This window comes from Eretmochelys imbricata, chromosome 6 (genome assembly GCF_965152235.1).
Source record: "Eretmochelys imbricata isolate rEreImb1 chromosome 6, rEreImb1.hap1, whole genome shotgun sequence".
NCBI classification, from domain to species: Eukaryota; Metazoa; Chordata; order Testudines; family Cheloniidae; genus Eretmochelys; species Eretmochelys imbricata.
The window spans coordinates 86152143-86178131 of NC_135577.1; the positions used below are offsets into that span (position 1 = coordinate 86152143).

Sequence of the window (25989 nt, forward strand, 5' to 3'; positions counted from 1 at the left end):
AGGTCAAGAAGAGCTCTGCCCCTAGTTGGTTCCTCCAGCACTTGCACCAGAAATTGTCCCCTATCCTTTCCAAAAACTTCCTGGATTGTCTGTGCACCGCTGTATTGCTCTCCCAGCAAATATCAGGGTGATTGAAGTCTCCCATGAGAACCAGAGCATGCGATCTAGTAACTTCTGCTAGTTGCCGGAAGAAAGCCTTGTCCACCACATCCCCCTGGTCCGGTGGTCTATAGCAGACTCCCACCATGACATCACCCTTGTTGCTCACACTTCTAAACTTAATCCAGAGACTCTTAGGTTTTTCTGCAGTTTCATACTTGAGTTCTGAGCAGTCATACTGCTCCCTTACATACAGTGCAACTCCCCCATTTTCTGCCCTGCCTGTCCTTCCTGAACAGCTTATATCCATCCATGACAGTACTCCAGTCACGTGAGTTATCCCACCAAGTCTCTGTTATTCCAATCACATCAAAATTCCTTGATTGTGCCAGGACTTCCAGTTCTCCCTGCTTGTTTCCCAGGCTTCATGCATTTGTGTATAGGCACTTGAGATAACTCACTGATCACCTCTCTTTCTCAGTATGAGGCAGGAGCCCTCCCTTCTCACGTGCTCCTGCTTCCTCCCGGTATCCCACTTCCCCACTTCCGTCAGGGCTTTGGTCTCCTTCCCCCGGTGAACCTAGTTTAAAGCCCTCCTCACTAAGTTAGCCAGCCTGCTTGCAAAGATGCTCTTCCCTCTCTTTGTTAGGTGGAGCCCATCTCTGCCTTGCACTCCTCCTTCTTGGAGCACCATCCCATGGTCAAAGAATCCAAAGCCTTCTCTCCGACACCACCTGCATAGCCATTCGTTGACTTCCACGATTCGACGGTCTCTACCCAGGCCTTTTCCTTCCACGGGGAGGATGGACGAGATACTGGGCAATCCGCTACTGCAGGTTCTTCGACAGAGCTGCTTTGTTTATCGCCCCATTAAGGGTAACTTTCCTGTGCCACTTTGCCGTCACAGGAAGGGTGGGGAGCGGGGGAGACACCATTGCTGCACACAGTTAAGCCACATAGGGCCCGTGCAAAAGCCACAGGCTTGGAGAAGACCCTCCCTTGATTCCCTGCTCACCCTCAGCAGCGAGGTATCTTCCATAATGATCACATCCTGTGGAAAGTATGGGGACAGGAATGATTATCAGGCCCTCCTACAGTGCTGGCTCTCCACAGGAGCCATGTGCCCATTGTTCAGCAGGGTCCCAGAAGAGTGATTTACTCTGCCCCTGCGGCTACTCACCATTTTGGCAGTAGTGTAGCTTGTGTGCTTGCCTGGGGTCAGCCAGTTAGCGACAAGTGTGTGAATAGTGGCTGTGTTTTAAAGCACTGAATCAGCGTTGTCTGTGTTGCAAACAATACTGCTTCTGTAAAATGTTGCATTTAAACTTCACAGAGATGACCTTGGGAGCCCAGCTTCCCTCTTTGTTATCAGCGGCGAAACAGCTGTGCAGAATTAGAAAGCGGCCGAAAAGAACGAAGGAGGACTTTTTCCGTGAGGTTATGATGCACTCCGCTGCCGAGAAACAGGAACTGAAGGAGTGGCGGGGCAGCGAAAGGAGAATGCAGCACACCAGAAAGAGGCCACAGAGTGGCTCTAAACTTTATGGAGCACCAAGTGGACACACACTCCAGGGGATACTAGCACTGCAAACCAAGCAGCTCCGCGCCTGCCCTCCCCTGCAGCTGCTGTTGCTTCCCATGCCCCCACCCCCAACTCACTGTTATCAACCTCCCAGCTCCACTCTCTACCTGCAGCATTCTAGTCCTCGCAGTCCAGCACTGTGGACTCCCACTACCCACTTCACTCAACACCCATCCCTCTGCAGTTTGGCCCTACTGAAGTACAGCACTAGCTGCATTGTACTCCAAAGGAGAAGGCTGGGTATGATCCCTGGACAGTCACAGATCTGTAGCCATCTCAGAACCCCTCCTCCTCTTGAGACCTTCCTTTTCCCCCCATCCCCCTTCCTGCTGATGTATGTTTTTGTTTGACTCTCTCCTCTGGTTGTTGTCTTTTAATAAAACAATTGTGTTGGTTTGAAAGCAATCTTTATTCTATAAGTGAAAGCAAAAAGAGCACTGAAAGCAACAGACAATGTTAAGCCCCCTTCTTGCCTCATATGCACCAATCACGTCCTAGCACTACAAGCACTGCAATCCCGAGCACAGCAACAAATATTGGGGCTTTCACCTTCAAATTGCTCCCTCAAGGCATCCCTGATTCTTATGGACCCACACTGTGCCCCTCTAACAGCTCTGGTCTCTGGCTGTTCAAACTCAGCCTACAGGTGCTGAGCCTCTGCAGTCTAGCCCTGGGTGAAGCTTTCACCCTTCCCCTCACAAATATTACGGAGGATACAGCACGCAGCTATAAGCACAGGAATAGCGTCATCGGCAAAGTTCAGCTTCCCATACAGGCATCGCCAGCGGTCTTTTAAACAGCCACATGCACACTCAACAGTCATTCTGCACTTGCTCAGCCTGTTGAACTGCTCCTTGCTGCTGTCAAGTTGCCTCATGTATGGCTTCATAAGCCACAGCATTAAGGGGTAGGCGGGGTCTCCCAGGATCACAATGGGCATTTCGATTTCCCCTACGGTGATCGTCTGGTCCAGGAAGAAACTCTCCGCTTGCAACTTCTTGAACAGGCCAGTGTTCTGAAAGATGAGTGCGTCACGCACCTTTCCGGACCAGCCTGCGTAAATGTCTCTGAAATGCCCACGGTGATCCACAAGCGCCTGGAGAACCATTGAGAAATACCCCTTGCGATTAATGTACTCGGTGGCTAGTTGGTCTGGTGCCAGAACTGGAATGCACCCCTCCACAGTTAGGGAAGCCCATTTGTGCAAAGCCATCCACAATGTCACGCATGTTGCCCAAAGTCATGGTCTTTCAGAGCATGATGCGATTAATGGCACTGCACACTTCCGTCAACATGAGTCCAATGGTCAACTTTCCCACTCCGAACTGTTTAGCGACTGATCGGTAGCAGTCTGAAGTAGCCAGCTTCCACAGTGCAATCGCCATGCGTTTCTCCGGCGACAGGACATCTCTCATTCTTGTGTCCTTGCGCCGCAGGGCTGGGGCAAGCTCACCACACAGTCCCATGAATGTGGTTTTCCTCATGCAAAAGTTCTGCAGCCATTGCTCGTCATCCCAGACATGCATCACAATGTGATTCCCATCACTCAGTGCTTGTTTCCTGAGCTCAAAAGCAGCGTTCCGCTGCGGTCAGCACCTCCATGAATGCCACAAGCAATCTTGTGTCGTAGCTACTACGCGTGGCAAGATCAATGTCAAACTGCTGTTGCCTTTGTAATTTAAGGTCAGAGTGTTGGTCAGAGCAAGCAGCATACTGGTCAGCAGTTTGGGATCCATTCCTGCAGATCGAAGAGGCAGGGTGCGCAGTATACAAACAGTTGAAAGATGGAGCCAAATGTGGACAGAAACACAGGGATTGCTGGGATCCAAAGCAGTGCATTATTGGGTATTCGGACAGGACCCAGGATGCCCTGCAACCCCCTCCACCTTCCCACAAGTCTTAGCGGCAAAAGAGAAAGAGGTGCTCTGTGGGATAGCTGCCCAGAGTGCACCGCTCCGAATAGCACTGCAAGTGCAAACACGCTACTGCGCAGGCAGCTCAAGGTGTGAACACACAACAGCAGTTTTCCTTCTGTGCTCTCTGAGCAGCACTGTAACTGCCAGCACTGTAACTTTGCCAGTGTAGATGTCCCTCACTCGAGCGAGGTTATTTCACATGGGGTAACTCAAGTGTATTAACTTGAACTGTTGCAGTAAAGACAAGCCCTGAATCATTTTATCTGAAGAGAGACATTATAGTAGAGTGACACTAGTTTATTGTGCCATGTCTTACTCACTGAATTTTGTATAGCTTAAAGAACACACCAGCTGTATAGTTTGGCTGATGAAAGCAGAAAACCTACTAAAATTTTCACCTAGTAAAATAAAAATAATAATAATAATAAATAGTAAATAATAATACTTTATAATGAGAGCAGCTAACTTTCTTTTCAGTAAAAAGTCTAAGAAGAGGAAATGTGAGTTCATATAATCATATTTCTAGATTATAATACTCTCTCTTCTACAAACAATTTAACCACTTATTTACCTTAGTTCTAATGACTCCATCATGTGGTTCACAGTGTTGCTTCAAAAAAAGTTTAAGTCTATCACGAGAAAAGAGATGTTTCCTCCGGCTATGGTGTGTTTAACAAAAACAAAAAAACAAGCAACATTACCAACTAAAGTCAATCTACATTCATAACTAATGTAAATTTACAGATCACACTTCAGGTAAGAACACAGAAACAGTGTGTCAGAAGGCAGAAATCATATGTTATTTTCTTAGTAAAGTTTTAATTTAGTATGGTCTTAGACAACTATTGTTCTCAACAATCTTAATGAGAATCAAGATTCACATAAAAAAGTTTAATTTTACCCAAATATTATTTTATATATCCAGACTTTGACTTTTATTTTAAAACCAGTGTAATCATATCACTTAACATGTGTCTATACAGAGAGTAAGAGATTTCATACGACTGTGTACACACACACACGAAAAACCATCTCTGTATCACTGACTCTGCAGATCTCCTCCCAATATTAAACAAAAACAATAATATGAGTTATTTGCTCTGCAATGGGATCTAGAGGTCCTGACCAAGATGGGGGTCCCATTGTGGTAGGCACTGTACACTCTCATCAACAAGAAAAAACACCTTCCCTGAAGGTTTATTTACAATCTAAATAGACGAGAGACAGTGAGATAAAATAAATATTAGTATTCTCATTTCATATATGGGGAAGTGAGGTACAAAGGCCCTAGTTCAGCAAAGCATTTAAAGTATGTGTTTAAGTCCATCCTTTAAAACTAAACATGTGCTTAAGTGCTTGCTGAACAGAGACAGACTGAGTCAGGGACAAAGATTAAATGACTTGCCCAGTGTCACAAGAAGTCTGTGACACAACTGGCAATTGAACCCAGGTTTCAAGTGACAGCCCAGTGTTTTAGCCACAAGACCATCCCTTCCATTCTCAAGCCTGTGTATTTTTTTTCTTCTTTCTTATTGCACATATTTCTGATGCTACTCGAGACTGATTACAGTATATATATAATTTAGTTCCAGACTGAGTCAGTGTTAATACATCAAATACCACTAGAATCACTCAGATTTCACACTATGGAAGTTGATGCACAATTTACTCTTAAAAAAGAAAAAAAGATTTTAAAAACTTATCACAGTTTGAAGGTTTTTAATAGACTTACTCTAACAATTTTAAAGAGCAACAATTATATCCTGTCAAAATGTCAATTGCTTAAAAACTCAGCTCCCCAGTTTCAAACTATTTAAAGTCTATATAGCTAAAATGTATACAGTTTACAATGCAAATACTACAGAAATAATACAAAAGATCTGTGAGGCACAGATAGAATGTTTGGCTTCGGTATTTCTAAAGGAGTGTTGAATACATAGTAAAACTGAGTGTTATTTTCATCAGACATAATCTTACTATGAACTATATACAGTACTCATAGTGAAGACAATACAGTGCATAATTCCAACACACTGTAATTCTAATTTACGTACAAAACAGTAATTTTTACCTTATCTGAGATGCTTTTACAGTAACAGATTCATATAGTTCTTTTTTAATAGGCTGGACTTTGTACTTGAACAAGGAGGGATCAATTAATGCTTTTTTCTTCCTAGAAAGTAAAATAAAATAAGGTGTTTTGAACACAAAAATCACATTTCTAAACAGATTTTGGAACACGGATCTTAAAAGTAATTATATTTACCAACACAACAGGCCTCTGGAAAGTACATTAGCACATACAGTGGCACCCATAACTTCCACTGATGTCAATCAACTCACCAACTTCTAAACAAAATAATAAAAATGCCAAATACATGTGTACTTGCATTTAGTTTTAAAATCAGACAGAACAAGATAGTCTAATAAAGACAAATATTATTTTACAATTTAAGTCCATGCTCCAAAGTTCATGCTGTTACCATCAGCTACTGGCATGAATCAAGCAAAGGAGAGGAAAATAACCATACTGCTGTAATAGGAAGAGGCTTCACCAGACAATGCATTACTTCAACTTTTTAGAAAAACTGATTGACAAAAAGATAGTCATGATACATTCTAAGAAACAGTCACCTCTTATGACAAATTAGTACAGTAGAGACAGCATATTTTCCTTATGAAGGCTTACGTATTTTTCATCATCAGGGATCCTAGAAATCAGTTTCTCATGGAAAAATGCAGAATTTTTGTTTTTACAGAGAAAAAAATATTAAACTAAATTTTACTGAAAGTACCAGTGTCATTTATTCAATGTGCACAACCTCCCCCTCTTCTGGTTGATTTTTGAATAAACTTTAAAATTACAGTGGAACCGTGTTTATCTGATCTAATTGTGACCAGGGCCAGATTGGATAATCAAATACTGGGAGAATCAGGAGAATCAGCAAAGAGCTTTCTATCTCTTATTTTAAGATGGGGAGGGGCTCGAGCATGCAACCCTGAGCAGTGCTGACAGTTGGAGCCCCAGCCACACAGAGGCTGACTGCCCAAGACCAGCCCTGTTAGCCCCGGGAGAGCCAGATAATGGATGCTCGGATAAACAGGGTTCTACTGTATATCAATAAAATTGTGTTCAACTCATACCTATATCTATTGTGGCTAGGGAAACTAAGGTTCAGCGTTTCATTTCAATAGTGGAAAAATGCAGATTTTTATGTCGTTATTTTTTTGGACAGAATTTTGGTTTATCACAGAAAACTAGGATCCCTGTTCATCACCAAAATGAAGATGCTTTCCTTCGCCTGTGCTTGTGAGACTAAGCATCACCAAAACACATCTAAGCCAATATTTTAACACTATTTGATTATTAAAAATTAGACACTATGCTTTAAACAGAATGATAATGGTACTATTTGTATACAAAAAACATACAACAATGAAACTAAGTGGTGTGAAGTTGTTATGATTTTATTTTGTTTCAACTATCTTGTGTTTTATTGTTAAATACTACTACTTAACTCTCATAATAGTGCTTTTCATCCATAATTCCAAAGTGCTACTGCTTTGGCAGGCACAGGACTGGACAAATCAAAAATTAATATTGGATCTGGATGGGAATATGAATTACATGGAAGGACTGGTATCTTTTTGGCAATACACTGTAATGCCATTCAGTCCTTGTAGAATTCATGAAATCCTTGAAGATGGACTCTATTGCCCTTTGTAGCTTGCTTTTCTTTTACCATTCTTGAAACTATTTTTATTCCTAGAAGAACACATGCAAGAGATTTTTGGAATCTTATATAAGGGTTACAGATCTGAAATTTGCCCCAGCATTCTCATATATACAAGATACGATGCACAACTGGACAAATTTTACAAAAAAACCCCCAAACTGATAAACAACCCTATAAGACGGAGCCAGTGTCCTCTGAAAACAAGAAACAAGAGTCTCTTACCCAGACTTAGGATATCTCTCTTTATAAAACAAAAACCACTCCTGAAGGAGTTGCTTACAATGGTTAAATGATTTCCCAGCTGATAAAGTCTTAAATCCAGATTATTTCTGGAGAGTTTTGTTTGATTTAAATATACACACCCTTACCTCAAAGGAGGTAGGTATTAGTCTTGCTCATGGCACCATATCTGTTGGATGTGTGAACTAGCACTCTTATCCAAATTCTTGGAAATACATAGAATGAATAATATCTGTTAAAGGGTGGAGGTTTGAAACTACTAAAGTCATACAGACCATACTCTCAAATAAAAATTTAGGTAATCAAAAAATTGTCCAAATCACTTACAGCTAGACTGCTATGGCTAACTAAGAAGTCAATAAACCCCCAATTTAACAAGATTTTAAGAAGTACTGATATTGTACTGATATATTGTTTGAAATTTATTAAATATAGTTTAGTCAGGATAGCACTGAAGGACCCTTTCATTTTCTTTTGATTGTATGAAGATAATTTTTGAGAGAGTGAGTTTGCTGAGATTGGATGTGTCACATCTTGAAGACTTTCATATGAGATCAGGTCTTCCACACTTAGATTAATCTTCTATAATCTGAAGGTAAGAAAACTAAAACAACAAAAATTTGTATTAGAGTGCTTCCTTCATATGAATTATGAACAGGCTAGTTCCCCCACCATACATCACCATGTTTGCTGCCATTCATTCAGATGGGCTCAAGTAAATGGGAACCTTCTCAGTCTAACACTCCAGTAGAAAACAAAATCAATCAGAATATGCAGCATTAAGAGTGTTTTCTCAACTCCTTTATCCATTTTAAGTAGGTTCACAATCCCAACACTCAATGTAACTGAAAGCTAGAGTAAAGGAAGAGTTTTTCCCATATGACTCTGAACCTTTTGTAACCCTCACCCATATCAGGGGACTGGGACAAGGAAATAAAGACCAATCTCACAAATTTATTCCACCAACATATATATTAGTGTGAACAGGCTAGGCCCCTATCCAGTCCTCAACAGATCATAAAGACCCTGAACCAGTTTTCAAACTTACCCCCTTCTGGTGTCCAGCTTTAGGAGGAACTTAAAAACACAACAAACTCTCAGCCTTAGCTTCCTCTTCAAATGTAGATGTTTCTAGGGCTTTCCTCTCAAATATCCTCAGTCCTAGGCTTCCTCTAGTTCAAAGAAACACCTCCTTTAGATCCTGTCTGGAGCTAATGAGGCACACCTGCTAGCATAAATTAGCAGTAATTACCCTAAATCCTAAAGCAGGGTTTTGGCACCTGACTCTAGGATGACTCAACAGAAGAGCCCTGCATTTTTATAAAAGGGCTCAAGAATCTGCTATCCAGTTAGAATTTGCAGATCTTATTGTATTGCAAAATCTTCTCTAGAGAAGAAGAGCAGAGACTGGGGTTATTACTTTGTTACACATGGAAGAGTTCTGAACTTTGAGAGTTATTGTATTATTCTGCCATTGAAGTCAAAATAATAATAATTTGATTTTATAGAACACTTTATCAACATGAAATAAGCCTTGTAACATCCATGTTGAGGTATGTATTACTATCTCCAATTTACAACTGTGAAGAATCTGTGTAGAAGTCAGGAAAAAAAACAAACAGACCTTCTGGTTCCTAATATTGCGCTGAAAGCAAAAAATAAAATAAAATAAAATAAATAAAAGGTCCTCTCCTGCTAATGTGGTAGGGTAAGATTCACTTACCTATCCAGAGTACATACAAGGTCCTCTTCACAGCATATTCTATAAAGGCTGTTGGGGCCAGATTCCCAGTTAGGTAGGAGACAAAGAAGGGCAGCAGCCATTTATGCAGGCAATAGGCTAAAATTGTAGCCATTGACAAACTACACTGCAGCCTTGTGGCCTGCTAGCAGGTTCAGGGCGGGATGAATTCCACACACCAAGATCCCAAACCCTTATGCCCCACACAACGCCAAATTACTTTATGGGGTGAAGACATGAATTTCTCTCCCAGTGCAGAGTCGATTATCTATCCATGGACATCTGCACAGCAAGGTTTAAACTTGTGTAACCTACTGACAATGCTTTCAAGCTTACGGGATAGGAATATCTAACATCATAGCTACCAAGAATGCACTGAAACTTTGCTACTCCTGTAAAGGTTTCTGATAGTGGATATTTTACTGAATGTGTATAGTTCAGATGAAACAGCATATTAGGAGCTCTTTCCAAGGTAACTATTACTACTGGAGGAATTCTGCACCACTGTGCACTGCAGAATTTGCGCAGAAATTAACATTATGCACAGAATTTCCTTTCCTCCCAAAGAAATAGGCTACAGAACTGCTGGCCACAACTAGAGGTTGCTGGACTCAGCAAAGCCCAGCTCGCAAGTAGAAGACACAGCCAGGGAAGGGGTGAGAGCTGGAGGGTTCCCAGCAGCTGCAGAACCCAGCACGCCCTGAAAGAAGAAGGCAGCATGCAGGAAACATCACACAAGCATCAGGAACCCAGCATCACGCTGTTTCTCCTTCTGGATCCTGCGCTCCAGTGTTCACTCTAATTGTTTATGTCCATGTGTGGAATGAATTTTGTTATGTGCACCAATATGGAGGTGATGTGTGACACATCACTTTCATACTGGTGCACATAACAAAATGCATGTGGTGGGGCTGAGGGGTTTGGAGTGTGAGAGAGGGCTAAGGGCTGAGGGGGGCTCTGGCTGGGGGTGTGGGCTCTGGGGTGGGGCTGGGGATGAAGGGTTTGGGGTACAAGGGGGGCTCAGGGCTGGGGCAGAGGATTGGGGGGGTGAGGGCTCTACGGTAGGGCTGGGGATGAGGGGCTTGGAGTGCAGGCTGCCCGGGTGCTGCAGAGGGGAGAGAGGACTCCCCCACAACCCGCCCTCGCTGCAGCAGCTCAGGGCCAGGTGAGAGGTGTCTCTCCCTGGCCGCAGCAGCTCCAGTGGGCCTGGGCCAGGCGAGGGGCTCCTTTCCCCGGCAGCTCCAGTGCACCTGGGCTGGGGGAGGGACGCCTCTCCCTGGCAGCTCCAGCAGGCCTAGGCCAGGCCAATGGAGGGGCTCCTCTCCCCAGCAGCTTGGGGGCATGTGTGCCTCTCCCCTCCTGCCTGCACGGCCCTTGAGAGCCTGCCACGTGGCCACACAGCTTATCGGGAACATAGTTGAACTCTCGTGAGGAAGAGGTGTTAGTGTAGGGGCTGTGGGAGTGCCCCACAGCTGGGCTATGGTGGAAAAGAGATGCAAGTGGTTGGGTTGAGGGGGACCTGCAGCTGGTCGCCACAGGGTGTGGGTGTCTGGGCTGGGGGGTGCCCCATGGCTGGACTCTGGTGGATAGGGGATGCCCCACAGCTGGGCCTGGGGTGAGGGTAGGGGGTCCACAGCTGGGCTCTGTGGAGTAGGGAGTGCGTGCAAGTGTCTGGGATGGGGGGGGAGAGAACAGCTGAGCTAGGGGGGTAGTATGCTGGGCTCTCGTGGGGAGGGGGCAGAGAAACAGGAACTGGGTTGTCCTAGGGGTTCCTTAACTCTCTACTGTTGGGGGAATATTTTTGTGTCTGTATTTTTACAGACATAGCTGCTGATAGGTATTTTGAAATTAACTGACACTGGCATGATTATATAGTGTTATTTTGACAAAATATGCAGAATTTAAAAATATCGTGTACATAGTTTTTAATTTTTTTGGTGCAGAATTCCCTCTGGAGTAAACTATCTAGAACAGGAGTGGGCAAACTATGGCCCGCGGGCCACATTCAGCCCGTCAGACCTTTTAATCCGGCCCTCAGCTCCCACCAGATCTAGAATTAGAGCTAGGGCTGGACAAACAACTCAAAAAAATAATTTCAATCTGATCCATATCATGAAGTCACACTTTTTGGACTAGTTAGAGATTCTGCAGTCAAACTATTCCTCTGGTGATAGAGTAACCTCTGGTAACTTTCTTTTTTTATACAACATGTATCAGTCTTAACAATTAAAGAGTAATAACATTTCCTGTAAAATCAGACAGTGGACATTGACTGCTACCGTGTGATGAGGCATAACCTTTTATAACCCTGGCCCAATGATGTTAATGGGAACAGAAAATAAAGACTATTTTCTTACCAGTACTGCAGTTTGTTACACCGTCTTTACATTTTCCTCCCTATTCCAACTATGGCTGCTCACTTTTCAATTGAAACAATGCACATGTAAAAAGAAAAGGAGTACTTGTGGCACCTTAGAGACTAACAAATTTATTTGAGCATAAGCTTTTGTGAGTTACAGCTCACTTCAATCAGGGCATCCATCTGCACCTCGTAGCCCTTCGCTCTCAGGGTGTCGGCCAGGGAGGCGTATTTGTTAGTCTCTGAGGTGCCACATGTACTCCTTTTCTTTTTGCAAATACAGACTAACACAGCTGCTACTCTGAAACCTGTCAGAATGCACATGTAACTGTCACACCATTTTTACATTTTCCTCCCTATTCCAGCTATGGCTGCTCACTTTTCAATTGAAGCAATGCACATGTAACTGAGAATCAAGAACCTGACAAACTGAGCACTTTAACCTCTTCTGCTAAAGAGAATTTTCAATCAAGACTCATTTTTGGTTTTATTTTTCACAATAATGAATGGTCTAGAAGAAAGGCTACAATGAACACTTATGCGGAGTACACAATTCACTAGTACCCAAGACACATTCAGACTTTACATAAAATCTATTATGGTGAAAAGGTTTTCCACACATGACAAAATTTAATCCCTAAAAGTTTAGCACTGCAAAATCTTCCCACTCAATTCAATGGGACTATTCACAAATTTAAGTACTACTTGTGTAAGTAAGCATTTGAGACTCAAGACCACAATACCTACAAACTCGTGGCAAGACTGCATACTCAGGTAAGCTCTTTTGGGGACATGGTCAATACTTTTAAACTTTTAATATTTTGAAATAGCAGATATGATCTAATGATGTTATCCAATTTTGCAATTTCTTCTAATTCTCAATATTTTAATTTTATATTTTTAAACTTCTAGTAATAGAAATAGTTTGGTCTTTATGTTTATATCATGCAATGTTGATTAGATATGCCATCAATGAAAACAGCTGCAAAGCATAAATAATAATAATATTGTTTAATAACAAGCCAAAACAAGCCTTTCTATATAGAAAATGAGAAGTTTCTCTCCTCCCTCTCAAAAAAAAAAAAAAAAAAAAATCCAGAAAAATTGAAGTCAAGTGAGGTAGGTTATCAACCCTAATCCTGCAGCTGGCTCTGCAGGGTGGAAGTTGTTGGGGTTGGCTGAACATATGGGTCTCCCTGCACAGAGCCAGTTGCAGGATTGCAGCCCATATCTGTATTAAATTTAAAGATAACCTCCCTTGAATTTCATACTCCTGTAACAGGGAGAGTGCACATATTTCAAGATAGAAGGCTTCTCTTTAAATATTCAGACACTCCCTTACATGACACTAGAAACATCATTCAATAGTAGATAAAATTCCACAGGTTTACCTTCATTATTTGCTTAGTTACACGAGGAGCATCCTTGTTACATACCCTGACATCAACTGAATAATTAATAAACCTGCAACTGACAATGCAAGGATGAACTGCTTCACCTCTATGTAGCCTAAATAAAGTCAATGGGGTGCTCTGAGCATGAAGAAGCCAGTCTGCATGCAGTCAATTGCGAAATTGGGGTCTAATAATTTGTAACTCCAAAGCACTTTTGTTCCATAGACCTCATAGTGTTTTATACAGGGCTTGGCTACACTTGCAAGTTACAGCACATTAAAGCAGCCCCGGGCGCCCTAACTCATGATGCATCCACACTGGCAAGGCAAGTAGAGCGCCCAGACTCCGCGGCTGGAGCATTCCTGGTAATCCACCTCGATGAGAAGCATAATGCTTGTTGCACCGCAGCACCAGTGTGGACGTCCTGGTCTATTAATGCTCTCTGATCGGCCTCCAGAAGTGTCCCACAATGCCTGTTGTAGCCACTCTGGTCATCATTTTGAACTCTACTGTCCTGCCCTCAGGTGACCAACCGTCAGACCCGTCCTTTAAATTCTCTGGGAATTTTGAAAATCCCCTTCCTGTTTGCTCAGCAAGGCGTGGAGTGCTCTCAGTGAATCTTTTCAGGTGACCACGCCTCCACGTGCCAGGTGATCCCCAGTGTGAAGCAATGGTGAGGTGCTAGACCTCATCAGTGTTTGGGGGGAATAAGCTGTCCAGTCCCAGCTGCGCTTCAGCCGTAGGAATTACGATACCCTCGGGCAGATATCAAGGGACATGATGGAAAGAGGCCATGACCAGGACGCACTGCAGTGCAGGATTAAAGTGAAGGAGCTGCAGAATGCCTACCACAAAGCCCGCAAGGCAAACCACTGCTCCGGTGCTGCCCCCACGACCTGCCATTTCTACAAAGAGCTGGACACAGTACTTGGGGCTGACCCCACATCCACTCCTAAAACCACAATGGACACTTCAGAGCACAGATCAACAAGGCAGGAGAAGGAGGAAAGCGGGATCGAGGGTGCTGAGGAGGAGGGAGACAGCCCAGCATCCCTAGATGCATTCAGTCAGGAGCTGTTCTCAAGCCAGGAGGAAGGTAGCCAGTCGCACGGTTCGGACAGTTCTTGAGGAAGGACAAACACCAGAGGAGGTGCCCAGTAAGCGGCTTTTATTTTCAGAAGGAAGTTGTTCAGTGTGGGCTCTTGGGGCGAGGAGGGTTAGGGATCCATGCATGCCTAGATGCGGAATAGGGCGTTGATGTGCTCTCTCACATCACGGTAATTGGCCTTAGTGATCTCTTCAAAGGTCTCATGCAGAAACTGTGCAATCCGCTTGTGCAGGTTCCTTGACAGAGCTACTGTGCTTCTTGTCCCAGTAAGGCTAACATGTCCGCGCCACTGTGCCGTGAGGGGTGGGGAACCATTGCTGCACACAGGCAAGCTGTATATGGGCCAGGGTGGAAGCCCCGTTGCAGTAGAAGACCCTCCCTTGCTTCCCAGGTCAACCTCAGCAGTGAGATATCTTCCAGGACAAACTCCTGTGGAAAATGTGGTGACAGTGTTCAGCATAGGGGCCCCCTGCAGATGTTGGCTCTCCCCAAGGCACAGAACCCCAGAGGACAGTATGGTGGTGAAACAATCAGTCCCCCTTGTCCCTTACTCACCATTTTGGGTCTCCTGTGGGTTATGTGCGCTCACTTTGGGACAGGCAATTCCTGCTATTGTGTAGACTGTGCTTGTCTACTTTACGTGTGGCCGAATCATTGCTCTGTCTGGTGTGAACAATGCTGCCTCTGTTAAGTGTTGCATTTTGGCTTTAGAGATGTAACCTTGAGATCCCAGCCGTCCTTGTTATCCATGGCCAAAAGACTCCAAAGAATCAGGAAGCGGCCACGTAGAAGCATAGAGGACATGCTGAATGAAGTAACATCCAGGTTCTTATTGCCACCAGCTGCCACCGCCACCTGTAGCTTCACCACGCAGCCCTGCAAACTACGACCCTTACCTGCTGCGCTCAACCCCCTCACCATGCATTTTAGCCAGCCAGAAGTGCAGCACTCATTCAATGGCACCCCAGACAGGAAGGCTGAGTATGACAACAGGACATACGAAAATCTGTGATTGTACTGTTCCCCACCCCACCCCCTTGCCCTTTCTGTTTCCCAAGCAGTTGTGTTTCTTTTCAATAAATGCATTTTCTTTTCAATAAATGAATTTTTTGGCTTTGAAAACACTCTTTATTATGTCATTAAATAAAAGATACCTTAGCCCAGGAAAGCAACAGGCACTGCAAGTCAGTGTATCATATGTAGCAAAAACAGATTCCTACTAACATTGGAACCACTGCACTTCACTCCCATGCAGGGCACCAAGCATTACTGGTGGCTTTCTACCTCAAATTGCTCCCTCAAGGCATCCCTAATCCTTGCAGCCCCGTGCTGGGCCCCTCTAATAGCCCTGCTCTCTGGCTGTTCAAATTCAGCCTCCAGGTGTTGAACCTCTGAGTTCCATGCCTGAGTGAATCATTCACCCTTCCCTTCACAAATGTTATGGAAGGTACAGCACGCGGATATAACCGTGGGGATGCTGTCATCGGCCACGTCCAGCTTCCCATACAGACTGTGCCAGCAGCCCTTCAAACAGCCAAAAGCACACTCCACAGTCATTCTGCACCGGCTCAGCCTATTGTTGAACCACTCCCTGCTGCTCTCAAGGCTCCCTGTGTGCGGTTTCATGAGCCACGGCATTAAAGGGTAAGCAGGGTCTCCAAGGATCACAATGGGCCTTTCAACTTCCCCTACGGTGATCTTCTGGTCTGGGAAGAAAGTCCCGGCTTGCAGCTTCCTGAACAGGCCTGTGTTCCGAAAGATGTGTGCATCATGCACCTTTCCGGACCAGCCTGTGTTAATGTCAATGAAACGCCCACGGTGATCCACAAGCGCCTGGAGAACCATAGAGAAATACCCCTTCCGATTAACGTACTCGGAGGCTAGGTGGGCTGGTGTCAGAATTGGAATATGCAACCCATCTATCACCCCTCAGCAGTTAGGGAAACCCATTTGGGTAACGTGCATGACATTGTGGCTGGCTTTGCACAGAGTTACAGTTCTTCTGAGGAGGATGCGATTAATGGCTCTGCAAACTTGCATCAACACGATTCCAACAGTCGACTTTCCCACTCCAAACTGGTTAGTGACCTATCAGTAGCTGTCTGGAGTTGCCAGCTTCCAGACTGCAATAGCCACCCACTTCTCCACCGGCAGGGCAGCTCTTAATTTCGTGTCCTTGCACCGCAGGGTGGGGGCGAACTCAGCCCACAGTCCCATGAAAGTGGCTTTTCTCATGCAAAAGTTCTGCAGCCGCTGCTCGTCATCCCACACTTGCATGACGATCTGATCCCATCACTCAGTGCTTGTTTCCCAGGCCCAAAAGCGGTGTTCCACTGCGGTGAGTATGTCCGTGAATGCCACAAGCAATCTCATGTCGTAAGCGTTATGTGAGTCGACATCATCGTCGGACTCCTCGCCGTCAGTTTGCAGCTTAAGGAGTAACTCGACTGCCATTCGTGACGTGCTGGCGAGACCCATCAGCATATTCCTCAGCAGTTTGGGATCCATTCCCACAGACCGAAAGGGAAGACAGAGCACGCAGTACAAAAAACTTTGAAAGATGGCACCAGATGTGGATGGAAGCAAAGGGATTGCTGGGATGCAAAGCGAAGCATCACGGGGCGTTGGGACAAGACCCAGAATGCCCCGCACCCCTCTTCCCCCTTCCCACAAGCCACAGCGCCAGAATGGGAAGAGGTGCTCTGTGGGATAGCTGCCCATAATGCTATCTCAAGGCATCCCTAATCCTTGCAAGTGCTACAAATATGGACACACCAGTGCGCTTGCAGCTGACAGTGTGAACACACCGCAGCACTTTCCCTACTGCGCTCTCCAAGGGCTGGTTTAACTCACAGCGCTCTACATCTGCAAGTGTAGCCATGCCCACAGATGAGTAAATTATCCTCATTTTACAAGTAGCGGAAGTGAGGCACGTAAACTAAGTGACTTGCCAATATGAAGTTACTCCAAATTAACACCAGTATAACTGAGGCCACAATCTGGTCCGTCTGACTTTGTCCATCGTACAGAAATATCCTTAGTAAATCTCAGTTCTTTCTTGCCCTACTTTTGGGCCTTTTGGGTGTAACGGTAATAGACATTATAATACTGTAATAAGTTTAGAAGAAAATACACAACATTTATGGCAATACACATAAAACATAACCAAATTTTTAAGATACTAATGTACACACATACACTAAGAAAACTGTGGAATAAGGCTCTGTATCTACAGAATTATTCTTCCATTCAAAAAACTGTTGTAACTATTAATATCTTTTTAATTTACAATTTCTTTTCAAACGTAAAGCATGAAGACAGAAGCTTAGCCAAGTTCCATTCATAGAGCCACAATAAGACTAGGTCTCTTCAATGCAGGGACATGAAAATCTTTAGTTCTTTATTGTCACAGTTTTGAGCGTGGTTCTGGAACAGTGTTTATGAATTCAGTACCACTTATATTTCTAAGTAACAGCAGGTTGTGAAAATGAGGAAGAAACTGTATTGTAGTAATAACCATTTCAGACTACTCAAAAGTAATGGCCCTGATCCTGCAAGCTGATCTATTTAGACAGACCCCTACATCCATCTGCAGCACTACTGAAGTCAATGGGACTCCACACAGGGATAGGGGTCTGCCCACAACAATCAGTTTATAAGACTGTGGTCTAAATCTGTAGCTCAGCAGCACCGTGGACTGGCAAAATAATTGTAAAGAGGAACCTTGTTCTCAAATCTATTTTCTCAAATAAAATTCTTAAATCTATCTCCCTTTTATATTTTCCTCCGTAATTTTCCTTGCCCCAGTCTCAAAAACCAGTTCAAGTAACGGTTTAAGTCAGCCCACTTGATCTTCCTATTTGCTCTTATATATAAAATCATAAAACTGAATTTGGAGTCTTTCCTGGAGCACAGGAAAAATATGGCACACTAAATTAAGGGTCCAGGAGGAGGTGGGTCATGAAGATAGGGTTGTCAGGTCAAAAAGGAGACCTGGCAGTGTCCAGTCAGATGTACTGACTGGACACCAAAAATCTGGTTACTGCGAGCATGGGGGTGGGAGGTGCCAGATCATCAACCTGCACCAGCCCCTGTTCAGCAGGGGCCGCCTCCTCCCTGCCTCTCGTTGAGGGGCAGGCAGGCTCCGTGTCAGGCTGCAGCTCCAGAGCAGAGGCAGGGCTTTGGGGGAAGAAGTGGAGCAGGGGCAGGGTCGTCAGCAATTAAAAAGCTGGCAATTAAAAATCTACATGAGGCAGAAGTCTGTTCAACTAATAGAAATATTAAAATAAATATGTAAAATAATGGGCCATATAGCTTCTGGAAGAGTTCTCTTTTTCGTATTTGCTCTAAAGTGAAATCCCTATTTAAAATACAACCCTGAATTAGTGTTTGCAATCTTACAAGTATTTTTAGGTTTTGTCCAAAAAACACATTAAACTCTACAATGTTAGTTTTAAGTCTGGTAAACAGAGCAGAAGTAGAGAAGAGAAGCTTTGAAAACAGACCAAGTGCTACACCGCTACCCTCCTACAGAGAATGTAATCTGAAATTGATTAATGCCTCTTATGCCTCAATTATTCTCTTTTTTCAATGCTCTCTGGCTAAATACACTTAAATTGCCTATTTCGCAATATATAAGGCACCTGTGAATCTTTAGCCACTCAGACTGCTCAGCTGGCTAAATATTCTGACACCGTATCCTCTGCACTTTGCTTGAGACAAATCTCTTCAAGAAAAGTCCCACTAAATCTGCTTTAGCCTCATTTTCCAAAACGTAATCAAAATATTTGATACACTTGAAAAATTGTAATTTACCCATTTTGTGCAGAACTGTTGTGTGTTTCTGAATCATCGCTATCACTGATGACGATAGTGTCTTCATCGGTACTGTTGATGTGGCCATTGGCAACTCCATTGTGATGTGGAGCTATGACTTCCAAAATCTTACATTGCAACCTGAAATAAAATAAGGACAGTTATAAACATAAAGGTCCTTTGATAATGCAAAAAGTTTAAATTTGTTGAATTAATTATTCTAAAAGTACATTTGTAATCCCAGAATAGAAACAGTGGTTATATTTTACATAGGAGTTACACCTTACCGCATCTGTAAAAGTGACTAATTCACCTCCTTAAATATATACCAACTTGACTAAATAGGCCAGTAAATTATTAGAATTTTCTAAGTCATATATACACTTGACTGAGCTTTGCTTACTTAAATATACTTTTTCAGTTTATTTTGAAATCACTGGTAGTAAGAGCTTTTGTGCTTATTTTATCCAAATGACAATTAACAACATCTTTTTAAAATAAAATGAACTTTATTTTTTGTTACTTAGAAACGAGACAGAAACCTTTTACGTTTATTTTCATAGTAATCTAGGAAGAAAGGAAAGGATTTTGTGTTGCCAAAGTATTTATACTAGAAAAGATCATCCTCTAGTATAGTTGATGACCCAAATAAACAAGGCTAAAATGACCACTGTGTATCTAATCTTAATAATGGCCCATTTATCTCCTGACACATATTAAGGCTCCATCTGGCACATATACAAATGACAAACAAAGCAAATCCATTCCTTTGCTATCATGAGTGCTAGTTATAAAAGAAACAAAATTGTGTTATTCAAAATCTATAATCAATTGACACTCATTTAATATGTTTCATAACTATATAATAAACAATTCTTAGCCACTAGGTTTCTCCCTTCCCTGGCACTCCTGGGTGCACATTTTTTAGTTTAATCTCTTAAAGCCATGTCTGCACTATGAAAATTATCCATTGTGGACAATGAATGAAGCTGAACACTGACTGCAAGGGTAGCCAAAGGAAAACCATATTATAACTACCTTCTTAGAGGAACTGAGCATCAGTATTGGTAATGGACATCAGAGAATTGCAAAGCACAGGGCTTGAACCAAGCTTTCTTAGCCCCTTTAGACACGTGCATGTGGGGTCACAGATCCAAGATAGGAAATATTTATGAGGAAAAATCATCTGGAGAGAACCAACACTGGGGAAAGAAAGCAGCCCAAGAGGGCTAAACACCAGGCAATGCTTGCAAAGGAACAAAAAAAAAATTTTTTTTAAATGAAATGAAAAACAAACAAAAAATGATAAAGAAGTCCTTACTAACCCCCTCCTCCCCATATACAAGCATGAAGGAGGGGGGGGAGAATGAGGGAAAACAACAAGAGAAAAATTGAGGCCATTAAGTGTGCTGCCAATCTCACTACACTTTCAGTAATAAGAAGGAATGAGAGAACTACTCGAGCTATCTCCGCCCTGCCTCCTTTTTATAAGCTCGGAACCCTGAATGGGGAAGAAGGCTAAGTAGGCTAACACATCCTGCTTTCTAAAAGATGTCAATCTTGCTTGGTCCCAGGATATGGTTATCAATTTATGAACAATTTCCAAAAGGAGGTCAACTGGCTAGTGAGCTCTTTTTGAAAAATAATATCCGCTATACACTGATACAAACATACATTTTAAAAAGGGATTTCTTCCAAGAAGGTTTAGGCCCAAAATATTCCCTGCTACAAAATACTAACTCCTGAAACAAACTGTTTGAAATGAAGAGTTCATGTTTTCAAAACAGATCATCCAGAGGGAAGGAGGCACTAGTCAGCTCAGGTTATTGGCAATTAGATACACAAACTTTCATCTTTATATCATTGTTTCAAATACTTCACAAGATAATAACAGCCAGAAACTACCCTCCAACAACTGCTGGTATCCTATGTAAAGTAAATTGGTTGATAATTGTCCAAACCACAAAAACTACCATTATAATTAACATTAATTGGAATTCTTGTAAACAATCTTTCAGCATATTCACATGAAGATTTAACTACTCCATTACCTCCAAGAGAGTCCCTCAAAATCAGGCTTCAGGCACACTGGCACAGTAGTTCAGGGAAGTCTGCACTACATCTGCTCATACTGTAATTGTTGTGTGGATAGAAGAAATTTCTAGTGACACTTTAGAGGGAACCCCAACATCATATCTCACATACACAATCATTTAAATAGATGCACATTAACATTACTGCAATATAATAAAGGAAATGTAATCTCCCTCTAACAAGGGTGTTTGACAAAGACCACGGTCCGACAATATTTGCCAGATACATGCCCAAAGGCCTAAACCTACTATCCAAGCCAATACCAAAGATAAATTGGACCAGCAGGATTCAGCCTAGCAGTGTGATAATTGTGTTTCAATACTACTATGTGGATCTATCTATGCTCATCCAGTCCTCAATTAGCTAGCTACTAGCAAGAGGACAGTACATTTTTCAAGTCTTGCCAAAAATTCAGTCAGGAAAGGAAAAGAAATTAGGAACTGTGTTTCACCTATTTCCCACCCCAAAATGTACTCACATTTAATGTAATCAGAAAACCAATGACCCTTATTACACACATCTGTCTTATAGTGAAGAGGTCAGTACCACAAAACTGCCTGTACACCACTTCCGACGAAGTGGGTTTTAGCCCATGAAAGCTTATGCTCAAATACATTTGTTAGTCTCTAAGGTGCCACAAGTACTCCTTGTTCTTTTTGTTGATACAGACTAACACGGCTACCACTCTGAAACCTATTACATAGTTGGTTTCACTTAAAAAGTGTTTTTTGTACTTTTTTATTTTATAAGCTGAAAAATAAATTTCCCTGAAAATGTTATCCAGTTCAATTTAGCTAACATTTTAAAAAATGAATTTCTACTAGAAAACTATTAAAAGCACCAGTAGGTTTGGAGCCATAGTCATTATCACCACTCTATCATTCTAGTGCTTAATTTTTAAAGGGCCACAAGAGGGAGCTCATACATTCTAAAACTGAAAAATATATTAGAAGAGCCTCATGAAAGCTCAAATTAGAACAGATTGAATTCTGTAACTGATACTAAATTCTACAATGTGTCATCAAAAAATTGAAAGAATTTAAAAACTGAAAATGTTTAACCTTCCTGGAAGCTGATGAATATTTAGTCAATGAGCATTTCAGCACAACTTTTATTTACTCCTTTATCCCTTTGCTAGGTCAAAAAAGGGGAAAAAATGTTATCTATCCTCTCTCTTCCCATAATAGCAGAGGCTCTGCTGAACCATTATGCCCTATAAACTTGATCCAGAGAAACAAGAAGAACCTTCAACACAGTCAGGGTGATTAATCATTTCAACAAACTACCACAGAAAGGGGTGGATTCTCCATCTCTTGATGTTTTCACATCAAGACTGGATGCCCTTCTGAACGATATGTTTTAGTCAAACAAGCTATTGCACTTAATACAAAGGTAAGTGGGTGGAATTATGTAGCCTGTGACATACAAGAGGTCAGACTAGATAGCCAGTTTGTGTCTTATGGATAAGGCATGGAGGTCACAGTATTCACAATACTAGTGAACCTGAATAAAGTGGTGACGAGCCCACCCCACACTCACCCCGCAGCAGCAGCTCCTGTTCCATTGGAATGGACCAAGACCCATACGCACTGGAGATGGGAGAGTCAAAGGGACCATGCCCCGCAACTTTTTAAAACCTGGCTGGAGGGAAGCGTGCTGCAGCCTGACCCAGTCAGCATCCAGGTTCTGTGGTGCATCATGCAAAGTGCTGGCCAGGTTCCACTCTGCATCAGGCCGCTTGCTGACAGCCAGGCCCTCACCAGCTGTCAAAACCGTGGTGGTGGTGCCTCTCAGGACAAGAGACCAACTGGACCCATCACCAGAGGGTCTTGGGCTCACCAGCAGTGAGAGTAAGGTAAGGGCGAGGGAGAGATTCCCCCCCCCCCCCAGCTTTGCAGTCCTTCCAGCACCCCCAGATGGAGATTTGTGCATGGACGTGCCAAATCTGAATGGTGTTGTGACCACATGCTCCAGGTCACACAACGCATGGAGTGGAGAGCCTACAGCCCCACAGGACAGGAGCCACCACTATGGGGTGGGCTCACTTTCCAATCATGCCTCCTCTCTCCCCCTGGGTCTCACCTTTCAGCACATCCAGTATATAATCCACTCTTTCCCTCCTCACCACCTCCAACAGTATTCTCTTTGGTGTCAATTCTTTGTTATTTACTTATTTTATTATGAAATTTTCTACAAACAACAAAAGTTACTCTTTAAATGTTTTTTTTTTGGGGGGGGGGAGCGTTAATGTAATATTTCATAGTAGCAACAAGGATTAAACATAATTTTTGATAAATTTGATTCAGTTTCTTTAGAAGTGGGGAAAAAGTATAGCTCTTCCTTAAGAACAGCAGATGAAAACTACATTTGGAGATCTTTCTGTGACTTTTCATTTTCTTCCTTCACCTATGCCGTGAAATTTACTGAAAATTTCTGTGACAAAATTGTATCCTTAGTTATCTATCCTATTTTATATTATAATGCAGATAAAAGAAAACAGATGAATACCAAATAAAAATGTGATTGTGAAGGCAAGTACCAAACTCTCAAAAACAGCCCCCTAATTTAAAACACTGCTTTCTAAAATAAGGATAGCTTCAGCATGAGCCAGGTAAAGAAGAGCATGGGTTAACTAAATGAAAGACATTTTTTCTTCCTCATCTTGCATTAAAAGTTACAAAATACATGTTTTTTTAAGTCACATCAATTATTTGAGTTAATTAAGTTTCTCTCTTTAAATTCTAGTATGGTCAGCAGTAACTACAGTGACATGCATTTTACAAACACTGAAAATGGAAGGCCAGATCCAAACCCCATTGAAGTCATTAGGAATCTTTCCACTGTCTTCAAAATGATTTGGAACAGGGCCAGTAAAGCTGCTAAGATAAAAGCAACTTGCTGCACAGGTATCAGAAGGGTAGCCGTGTTAGTCTTGATCTGTAAAAGCGGCAAAGAGTCCTGTGGCACCTTATAGACTAACAGACATATTGGAGCATAAGCTTTCGTGGGTGAATACCCACTTTGTTGGATGCATGCACAGGAACACACTTAAAGTTTTAGGGCTTGTCAATATGAACATTTAACTTGCAGCAACTGGGGTGTGAATCTATCCCGCACAAGCCTGCCTCACACTAACTGTCCATTTGGACCCTGCTGACACACACTCCTTAATGCACTTTGATCTACTCCTGTTTCAAAGTGGTGCCCCTCCGCCCCCCATCAAAAGAAGGTGCAGAGAGGAGTTCTAACTAAATACAAACTGTAGCACCATTTTACCAAATCAAACACTGAAGCATGAGTAAAATGCTTAGTAAAAGAATGAACAGAATATGTGCTGTGGCCTTTTTGAAGAAGCAGCCTTGGATGGAGCAGATGACTGGAATCTTTTCCGACATTGAATGCTCTGCTGCTGTAAAGGAGACCATCTATGGAACTAGAAAGCAGTATAGGAGACCTTCTTTGAGGCAGATAAGAGCTGGGAAAGTCCTATAGGAGTTAAGAGCAGAGGGGAACGAGATGGGGTGACACTCTCGGTTTTAATCCTCTTTACGGACTCATCCATTTCATTACTAAAAAGACCTGACCCTTCAAAGAGGACGTCTTCATTATTCTCATGATTCCAGAGCAAGACCAGTGATCCGAGGCAAGAATATCGCCCCATAACTATGCTAGTGGCCATTGCGCTAGCCATATCTGAGGTATCATATGATAGTCTCAATGAATATCTAACATTCTACCCTCAGTGACAAACATTTTTTTACAGCTTCCCTTTGTTCCTCCACAAAGGAGTCCAAAATAGAGTTAGTGAAGTCCCAAACTGCTTAGGTGTATCAGGATATGCAGTTTGCCACACAGAAACCCAATAAGGAGGAAGAATCAACTTTTTTCCCAAAACCATCCAGTCTGCGACTTTCACTATCTAAGCCCTGGTCTACACTACAAACTTATGTCAGTATGACTACGTTGCTCAGGGGTGTTGAAAATCCACACCCCTGAATGATGCAGTTATACCAACCTAACTCCCAGTACAGGCAGCGTTACACAGAGGGGAGGACTTCTCCCATCAACATAGCTACCACCTCTCGGGGAGGTGGACTACCTACATCAATGGGAGAATCTCTCCCATTGGCGTAGGTAGCATCTTCACTAAGCACTACAGCAGCACATCTGCACCGCTGCAGCACTGTTAAGTGTAGACAAGCCCTAAGGGAAAAGAAAGGGATACCTTGCTGCTCTAGCCAATTTCCTGGTCTGCAAAGACCACTATAGAATTTGCTGAATGATGTTGTAACAAAAATCAGCGGCCCTACAAGTTTACTTGGTACATCTGATTAGTCGTCTTCTACATCAGTGGTGAAGAAATGGGAGAGTGCCAGATGTCCTTGGATTTAGTAGGTCTGAAATAGTTGGGAGTGTAATTTTGTCCTTTGCCTGTCATTCCATAGTATCAAAAAGGAAATCAGATGTTTCTGGTGCTGGAACTCCTGTCTGGAGATGGAGGGTATTAGTCATTCTTCCCATAAGCTCTTGAAACTGCTATTGTTTAATCGGGGAAGAGACCAACAAAACACCAATTCAGTCTTCAGGAGATCTGACCTCAGTATATCCATCAATGAGTGACTGCTCTGTTTCCTCTGAAGGAGTTTCTTCCTATTTATCTGACACCATTCCTCTTGCAAACATAGTGGTTCCAATGCCAGTGCCAATAGTTCTGGCTACACGGGCACCAACTAAAACTTGAAGGCCACTGAAGGCAGCAGTGCCTGAGATAAGGCTGGTGCCAGAAAAGCTCTTGGCACCAAAGGAGGTGCCTCTGTTGCCGGAAAGGATATCAGTGAAGATGACATCACTAGTGCCAAAGTCAGTGCCACAGTAAGCAGATCTGGCCACAGTGAGCAGATCTT

The 25989-nt window shown here is 42.9% G+C and overlaps 1 protein-coding gene across 3 annotated transcripts in view; it reads right to left on the reverse strand.

Moving 5' to 3' along the window:
• Positions 1-25989, reverse strand: part of BAZ1A (bromodomain adjacent to zinc finger domain 1A) — a 117908-nt gene that overhangs the window by 64469 nt on the left and 27450 nt on the right. For all 3 annotated transcript variants that reach the window (XM_077819033.1, XM_077819031.1, XM_077819032.1), the window contains exons 4-6: positions 18992-19132; positions 5669-5770; positions 4169-4256 (exon numbers count right to left, since the gene is read on the reverse strand). In XM_077819033.1, the coding sequence (XP_077675159.1) occupies positions 4169-4256; positions 5669-5770; positions 18992-19132 (331 nt within the window). The remainder of the gene's footprint in view (positions 1-4168; positions 4257-5668; positions 5771-18991; positions 19133-25989) is intronic.